This window comes from Eumetopias jubatus, unplaced genomic scaffold (assembly GCF_037043125.1).
Source record: "Eumetopias jubatus isolate StellerSeaLion01/CBP00866 unplaced genomic scaffold, mEumJub1_p1.0 scaffold_13, whole genome shotgun sequence".
In the NCBI taxonomy this organism is placed as follows: domain Eukaryota; kingdom Metazoa; phylum Chordata; class Mammalia; order Carnivora; family Otariidae; genus Eumetopias; species Eumetopias jubatus.
Window position 1 is genome coordinate 50,619,675 of NW_028274819.1, and position 8,963 is coordinate 50,628,637.

Consider the following 8,963-nt stretch of genomic DNA (forward strand, 5'->3'; position numbering starts at 1 on the left):
CTAATGACTAATGAGTTGTATAAGTTCTTCATATATTCTGTATACTAACTCTTTGTCAGATATATGGTTTGCAAATATTTGTTCCCATTCCATAGGTTGGTTTTCACTTTGTTGGTAGTTTCTTTTGCTGTGCAGCAGCTTATTAGTTTGATGTAGTCCCACTTGTTTATTCTTTAGTTTGTTGTTTATGCTGTAGGTGTCATATCCAAAAATTCATTATCAAGACTCATCACAAGGAGCCTTATTCCTATGTTTTCTTCTAGGGGTTTCCTTGTCTCAGGACTTACATTTAAGTCTAATTCATTTGAAGTTAATTTTTGTGAGTCTAGTTTCATTCTAACACATGTGAATATCCAATTATCCCAAAACCATTGATTGAAGAGACTGTCTTTCCTTCCTTGAGCATTCTTTGTTCCCTTGTCCAATATTAGTTGTCCCTATATGTTTGGGTTTATTTCTAGGTTCTCAATTCTGTTTCATTGGTTTATTTGTCTGTATTTATGCCAGTACCATACTGTTTTGATGACTATAGCTTTATAATATAGCTTGAAATCAGGAAGTGTGATGCTGCCTGCTTTGTTCTTTCTCAGCATTTCTTTGGCTATTTGGGGTCTTTCGTGGCTCCATATAAATTTTAGGAGTGTTTTATCTACTTCTGTAAAAATGCCATTGCATTCTCGATAAGGATTGCTTTGAATCTATAGATAGCTTTTGGTAGTATTGACATTAACACTTAATTCTTCCAATCATGAACATGAGATAGCTTTCCATTTATTTGTGTCTTTGATCTCTTTCATCAGTATCTTATAGTTTTCATAGTAGAGAACTTTCACTTTTTTAGTTAAATTTATTCCTAAATATTTTATTGTTTTTGATGCTATTGTAATTGGGATTGATTTATTTGTTTTTTAGAAAATTTGTTGATAACATATAGAAATGCTACTGATTTTGTCTATTAAGTTTGTATCCTGCAACTTTACGGAATTCATTGATTGGATATAGCATGGGTTTTTGGGGTTTTTTTTTTTTTGAGTCTTTAGGATTTTCTATATATAAAATATCATCTGCAAATAAAGACACTTTTGCTTCTTCTTTTCCAATTGTGATAACTTTTATTTTTCTTGCCTGATTACCATAGCTAGGACTTCTAGTACTATGTTGAACACAAATGGTGAGAGTGGGCACCTTTGTGTTGTTCCTGATCTTAGAGGAAAAGCTTTCAGCTGTTCACCATTAAGTATGATGTTAACTGTGGGCTTGTCACACATGGCCTCTCATACTGAGATATGGTCCTTCTATGCATAATATGTTGAGTTTTTTTTATCACAAATGGATGTTAAATTTTGTCACATCCTTTTTTTCTATGTTTATTGAGATGATCATATGATTCTTTTTTCATTCTTAATGTCATGGGAGGTATGCCACTGGCTGAGAACAGTTGGGTAGGACTGTTGTGTTTGTTCCCTACCTAAGTGAAGCTGTAGGATGGGTTCTGTCATTGCCTGGATTCTTCGGTCAGGCTTACTAGATGATCAGGACTGGGTTCTATATTCAATAATAGTATATGAAATAACTTCCCTGCACTGGCAGGGCAGCAGGACAGAACTCAAAGCCTGGACAAATTGTTTAAGGACCCCAATCAGTCCTCCAGAGTGCGCACTGAATTCCCTGGTAAAGTGAAGTCCCCAGTTTTGCTCTGCAGATGAGGGAAGCCACAGCTGTGCTCTCTCCTCTAGTGCCACTCTGTAGGGCTGGTGGACGGGCTTTGCAGCTTCCAGTGTGCTCTGGTTAGGTTCTTTGGCTGGACAGCTGAAGGCTGTATTCAGTGATGAGTGTGGCTACAAATTAGATTTCTTGCCTGAGCACAGTGGGAGAGCAGCTCCAAAGCTGGCTAAGCTCTTTGTAGTCTTTTTTTGTTTTTTTTTTTATGTTCAGTTAGCCAACGTATAGTACATCATTAGTTTTTTATGTAGTGTTCAACGATTCATTAGCTGCGTATAACACCCAGTGCTCATCACAACACCTGCCTCAAAAAGTTAAAAATAGAGCTACCCTATGACCCAGAGATTGCAATACTAGGCATTTATCTTTGTTGTTTTTACATACCACAAATTTTCTGATGGAACAGAGCCACTGGCTTTGCTCTGCAAACTCTCAGTTCTGTGCACCCACTTCTTTGCATGAATGGCCCTGGGCTGCACTGCTTCCAGGAGTTGTCACCAGCCCTTCTAGTCTGAAGGGGTCAGAAGACACTCTTTACAGTGGATGTCATTATGTCTTAGCTTCCTTGCCTGAGAGGGAGGGGGCTGAGCCACTCCAGGCTACTCTCAATTTCTCAGGAAGTCTCTCCAGTCGGGAGGGGCTGGGATTTACCTTCAGCGTAGGCTATGAATTAATGTCTCTGCTGGTGTGGAGCACAGGAATATTCCACTGGTACTGGCTTTTCTCTGGGTGCTATCAGCTCTGCCCACCATCTCTCAGCTTGAGCACTGCTAGGCTATACTGTTTCCAGGAGTTGTCCTCAGCCCATCTGGTCAGATGTGGCCAGAAGACATTCTTCATTGCAGGTAGGGTTGTGATTTAGTTCCCTTCCTGGGCATGGGCAAACCAGGCTCAAGGGTCAGCAAAACTCCTTTATGAATCTGAATCAAGCAGACCTGCACCCCACCTTGTTCTCTGATCAAGTGCCCCTGTGACTTGGTCCTACAGATGAGTAAAACTGCTGATTGGGATTAGTCCTTGGGCACTATAGGTATGAATTCAGTCTGCCAAGATCTGTGTGCTGATTGTTGCAAGCCCCTCCCCCCTTCTCTATCACAATCAGATTCCTGGTGGTTGAGTCCCATTGATTCCCCTGTAGTCCCTGTGGTGTGAGATCAGAGCAAGAGCTCCTGTAAAGCAACCCACAATGTTGGGGCAGTGCAGATTGTCTCTCCTGGGATTTCTTTTCCTACTAGAGGAATAGGAGTCTCAGGGGAGACCTCTCCATATCGTATTGCACTGGTCTGGGGAAGAACAATGCAGTCAATGTGTAGCTGCTTCTCTTACTTTTTCAATGCCATATCTTGGTCTCTGTGGTGTATGGGCTGCTTCTCAGTGGTGTCTTATTCTTGAATAGTTGTTGGTTGTTCTTCTTGTGAGAGAGAACAAAGTCAGGAACAACCTATGTTGCCTTCTTAGTGACATCAGAATGTGGTAGGCTTTTTGAAGAACTCTACTAAACCATATGATCAAATTATTTTTATTTACCTTACTTAATTAATGATAATCGATCAAATAAATCCCTATACCATGTCTATAAAAGTGGACAAAAATGAAAAAGATATAGTTTTCATAGGAGTTTTTCATCTCTGGGAGATATAGACTGATAATGCAAGGCAGTGAGAGATGATGGGCTAGAGATGGTGGATTAGTGCTGTTTAGTCTGAACAGAGACAACTAGTCAACCTGGTGGCTTCAGATGGAAATATTGTGGTGGTGTGTCTCCTATTTTGGAAGTTTATTGAAGGTTAAGATTGATATTTGGGAGTTCCAGCCGAAGCTGGGGATGGGGTTGCCAAAAAGATGATGGCATACTACCCAATTACTCCTTGGTTTCCCAGCTCTTTCAAAATCAGTTTATTTCCTCCAAACAAAATGTCAATTCTTCAAAGTACTTTGGCTTTTTTTATTTCTTATATCTTAGTGACTGTGTTTTGAAGGAAGAGACAACAGTCATATCCCCAAAGAATTAAAAAAACAACAACTATACCATCATAAGACAGGGGAGGTGTGGCAATAGCAGCATAAGACTCAAGGGTTTTGGTTGATAATAAAATGAAATTAAATGCCAATACTTTATAGATTAATTGAATCTTTTTTATTATTAGATGTTTCATATTCCAAATAAAGAAGATGATTCTTTTGATCTACTCTACATTTGCAGATGACACTAAAAATGAATGCACCCATCCTTAAAGTATTAAGTTTTCCAACACTGAAAATGTTCCAACTAAAGCATCATGATCCTCTTCTACATAAAGGGGATTCTTGGAATGGTTGGTAGTGATTGAGGGCAATTCCAAAGCCCTCCAAATCTGATTTATATAATCTTACAGGTGATATGGACTGATGTTTAGCATGAGGTGACTTCTTATTGAAAAAAAGAGACAAACTATGAGACAAACAAATCAGACACAGGTGATGGAATTCCTCCTTCTGGGACTCTCTGATGACCCCCACACCAAGAAACTGCTATTCGTTTTATTCCTGGGCATCTACCTGGTCACTGTGCTTGCAAATCTGCTTCTCATGTGCCTTGTTCAGGGTGACTCCCAGCTTCACACACCCATGTATTTTTTCCTCTGCAACTTATCTCTGGCTGACCTCTGTTTTTCTACCAACATTGTTCCTCAGGCCCTAGTCCACCTGCTATCCAAGAAGAAGTTCATTTCATTCACACGTTGTGCAGCTCAGCTTATACTCTTCCTCATTTTTGGATGTACACAGTGTGCCTTTCTGGCTGTGATGTCCTATGATCGGTATGTGGCCATCTGCAACCCCTTGCATTACCCTAGCATCATGACTTGGAGGGTGTGTGCCCAGCTGGCTGCAGGATCATGGACCAGCGGCATTCTGGTGTCTGTGGTGGATACCACTTTTACACTAAGGCTACCCTACCGAGGCAGCAATAGTATTGCTCATTTCTTTTGTGAAGCCCCTGCACTGTTGATCCTGGCATCCACAGACACCCGCACTTCAGAGATGACCATTTTCCTCATGGGTGTCATGATTCTCCTCATACCTGTTTCCCTAATTCTGGTGTCTTATAGCCACATCATAGTAACTGTGATCAGGATGAAGTCAGCTGTGGGGAGGCTCAAGGCATTCTCTACCTGTGGCTCCCACCTCCTGGTGGTCATCCTTTTTTATGGATCAGCAATTGTCACCTACATGACACCAAAGTCTTCCAAAGAACAGGAAAAACTGGTGTCTGTGATTTATGCAATGGTGACACCCATGATTAATCCCCTCATCTACAGCCTGAGGAACAAGGATGTGAAGGGAGCTCTGAAGAAAGTAGCCACAAGGAATTTCCCATGCAGGCTTGAAATCTGCCACTGACTGTGAGAACCTCTTGGCTCCCTGCCTGTAAGACTTATGGAGTAGTTGCCTTAGCAAGATTGGAATATTGTAAGATTCTTATCCTTGGGCCTTGTTGTGGACCTACCCTCCATCCTTCATCAAGCACTTTCTTTGTAAAAGAAAGACAGTAATTCACAGACCAATAGAAGGAGGGTCTGGTTCTTTCTTGTTGTTTTTTTGGCATCTGAGAGTTAGGAAATCCTGCAAAATACATTCACACTTTATGAACACTGGAACCTCTAAAATCCATCTTTTTTTTCCCCATGTTTTATATTACTATTAATCTATCCCAGATCCTACTCCAATTCTTTTTTCTTTGGCATTTCTGAATCTCTTTGCATCATCACATAATCTATATATTAACAAGCATTACTTATTCACTTACTATGAGCTAGGTGCTAGATGTATGTGTGCCGGCACACGTGTCTGTATGTGTGTTTAAAGTGGGTGTGAAGAGCATAGGTACAATGAAGAGAATATATGAGTTCTGCTGTCCTTCTCACACTCTTATTAGGGACATGGATATTTTATATCTCAGATAAAGGTAAAGACAGGATTTTGGAAACTAACAAGAAATAGTGACATTGGAAGGCTAGCAAGAATGAGAAAGAAGCTGGTACCAACCCTGGGCCTGAAGGACAACCTGGACTTAGAGAGGGTAGCTGTATATAGAAAGCCATGAGACAGGAGTTGTGGACTTAGGTGTATGGAGGTGGGAAAGCCACGGGAATAAATATTTCAAGCTCATTCTCTACTTACCTTCTGATATCTTGTTACTGTATTCCAAATAAAATCTAGAATAACCTCCCCATCTGAAAATTCTGTCTACAAAGTCCTTTTCCTGGTTAAGTAACATGTTTATAGGTTCTGGGGTTTAGTACATGGACATCTTGGGGGACCATTATTCTGCCTACCATAAAAGAACAAGTAAAATACATGTGAAGGAATGATTAAAGTTTGTCTAAAATTGGAGATTATAAATGTGTAATGGTGCCAATCTACTTAGTTGTGTGATTGCTATCATCAAACAGAACCCCAGGATCTACCTTTTCATTTGCAAAGTCTTATAGTGATAATTCAAAATGTCCTTTCTAGAGTCCCTGCTACATGAAAGGTGAAGGTTACACTGTGTGGGAGATTGAACTGGTCCTGGTACCTCCATGGCACACAGAGTTAGAGCTATTTATAGTTTGTGGAGAGGACATGCCCATGCAGTAAATGCTTTTTTATTCTGGTAATTATCCATAAATTCTTATGAATAATTTACACACATCTATGGTGTCCACACCCCAAGTTTGCTATTTTTCAAGAATCCACAGTTGGCCTTCATTCACTGGACAAAATCATAAAGATGGGCTGCTACACTGGTTGAGTGCTAGGCAAGTTTAAGAAGGACAGTTGATTTCATCTAACCCCAATATGATTACATAAAAATCTAGTTAACAAAGAATCTTTGGGTTATTCACAGCAGTTTCCTAGAATTTTGTCCACTTAAATTGGGATGCCTAACACCCTTTCCATCAAACAATTCTCATATCCAACGTGAATAATTTGAGATTGAGGCAGTGTCTGTGTGGAGTAGTCTTTCTCCAGATGAGGCACAGACCAATTATGGTAGCAGAGGAAGAAGTTTTCATTTGCTAGCCTAGTAGCACATGGGTACTTTATAGGCCAGTGGAAGTTTTTAAGTATTGTTTTATTATTTTCTTTCTCACTAGAATAAAATTCCACAAGGTAAGAAATTTGTCTATTTTATTCAGCACTGTGTCTCCCGGGCCTAAACAGGGTTTGACACATGCTGAATGCTGAATAAAAATGTATTGAAATTGTGAGTTCAAAAAAATGAGTGAAAGAATGACACAAAACTCTACTATTTCTTATCACCATTGTCATAAGTTTATCTTGTAAGCAAAAAGATCCTTGAAAGTTGCAGGGAGAATTTTTGGACAAACAGAAAATGTAAAGCAGGAGATTATAAAAAAATGGATGAAGAAGTTTAAGAAAAGTTAAAACAAGTAAAGAACGGCAAATTGTAGTATTGTCACTACAGTTGTCAACCTTCACATTAGCTCCCAATCTGTGTAAACTAGCAGCATTCTCAGATATGTTGGTCCCACAGTCCTACAGAATCCTGGGCCTACAGAAGTTCTCCTTCATCACTCATGTTCTTTCATTCAGAAACAGATACTTGTGAAGTCCAAAATCCTAGGATGTATATCATGGCTCTTAGAATGAGTAGGGACCAAAACCCATTTGAGCAGTTCTTTTTTCTTCCCCTTGTCCTTGCATTCTACCCCTTTGGTTTGCATCTCAGTCAGTCATAGTCTCTGAGGGCCCAGGGTCCTGTGGATGACTCGCCTCAGTGCAGCCTTCACTTCACTATTCCTTAAGCTATAGATGATAGGGTTCAACATGGGAGTCACCACTGTGTAGGAGAGAGATAGCAGTTTCTTGCTCTCAAGAGAGGTGCTGGATCGGGGTCGGAAGTATGTGAGGATGGCAGTGCTATAGAAGAGGGAGACAACCAGGAGGTGGGAGGAGGAGGTGGAGAAGGCCTTGTGTGTCCCCTCAGCTGAAGGCATCCTGAAGATAGTGGAGAGGATCCAGACATAAGACCCCAGGATCAGCAAGAAAGGGAAGAGACTGAATAAGACAGTGGCTGTCAGAGCCTTCAGTTCAAACAGAGAGGTATCAGCACACACCAGGGCAATGACAGGGGGGCTGTCACAGAAAAAGTGGTTCACTCTGTTGGGGCCACAAAAAGGGAAGCTGAAAATCCATGTGGTTTGCACGATGGCCACTGGAAACCCTGAGAACCAGCAGGCAGCTGCTAGCTGGGCACAGGCCCTGTGGCTCATAATGATTGGGCACTGCAAAGGGTCACAGATGGCCACATAGCGGTCATATGCCATTGTGGCCAGGAGGCAGCACTCAGCAGCCCCAAATAAGAAGAAGAAATACATCTGAGTGGCATAGCCAAAGAAGGAGATGGTTGTGTCTTTGATTATCAGAGTCCCCAGCATCTTGGGCACAATGACCAAGTTGAAGCCTATCTCCAAGAAGGACAAGTTCCTGAGGAAGAAGTAGATAGGATTTTGTAGAGAAGAGTCAGCTGTAGTGACCAGGATGATGAGAACATTGCCCATTAGGGTAACCAGGTAAATAGTCAAAAAAAGGAGAAACAGTAGAGCTTGTAGCTCAGAGGACAAGGTTGGAAAGCTCACAAGAATGAACTCACTGACAATTGTCCAGTTTTCCCACGTCATTCTTCTGCCTAGGATTTCATTGGGAATTCATGCTTCAGAAGTTAGAAGTCTCCATATGTTATTTAGACCTCTATTATACCCTTAAAAAGAAAATCTCCTGTGGCCTCATTCTCCACCTCTCTTGTTATAGTGGTTCAAATCAAAAGCTGTACCTTCTGGAGGAGATTATGCTAAGTGAAATAAGTCAAGCAGAGAAAGTCAATTATCATACGGTTTCACTTATTTGTGGAACATAAGGAATAGCATGGAGGACATGAGGGGAAGGAAGGGAAAAATGAAGGGAGGGGCATTGGAGAGAGAGTTGAACCATGAGAGACTATGGACTCTGAGAAACAAACTGAGGGTTTTAGAGGGGAGGGGGTTGGGGGGATGGGTTAGCCCGGTGATGGGTATTAAGGAGGGCACATACTACATGGAGCACTGGGTGTTATACAAAAAAAATGAATCGTGGATCACTACATCAAAAACTAATTATGTATTGTATGGTGACTAACATAATAAGATAAATTTTTTTTAAAAAAGCTGTACCTTCCACAATGTAAAAAAATAAGTCTGTTCTTTAGATTCACGATA

General features: G+C 40.7%; 2 protein-coding genes across 2 annotated transcripts; one reads left to right on the forward strand and one right to left on the reverse strand.

Annotated features, from left to right (window-relative positions):
- The first annotated feature begins 4,155 nt into the window (after positions 1-4,155).
- On the forward strand, positions 4,156-5,103 carry OR2D2 (olfactory receptor family 2 subfamily D member 2). The gene has a single exon (XM_028116973.2). The coding sequence runs from the start codon at positions 4,156-4,158 to the stop codon at positions 5,101-5,103; it is 948 nt and encodes a 315-aa protein (XP_027972774.1).
- Positions 5,104-7,442: 2,339 nt separating this feature from the next.
- Positions 7,443-8,411, reverse strand: OR10A4 (olfactory receptor family 10 subfamily A member 4). The gene has a single exon (XM_028116992.2). It carries the CDS (start codon positions 8,388-8,390, stop codon positions 7,443-7,445), a length of 948 nt encoding a protein of 315 aa, XP_027972793.1. The 5' UTR covers positions 8,391-8,411.
- Positions 8,412-8,963: the final 552 nt, after the last annotated feature.

Coding starts and splice junctions, on each gene's coding strand:
- OR10A4 (XM_028116992.2), bottom strand. CDS start 8,390: ATGACGTGGGAAAACTGGACAATTGTCAGTGAGTTCATTCTTGTGAGC.
- OR2D2 (XM_028116973.2), top strand. CDS start 4,156: ATGAGACAAACAAATCAGACACAGGTGATGGAATTCCTCCTTCTGGGA.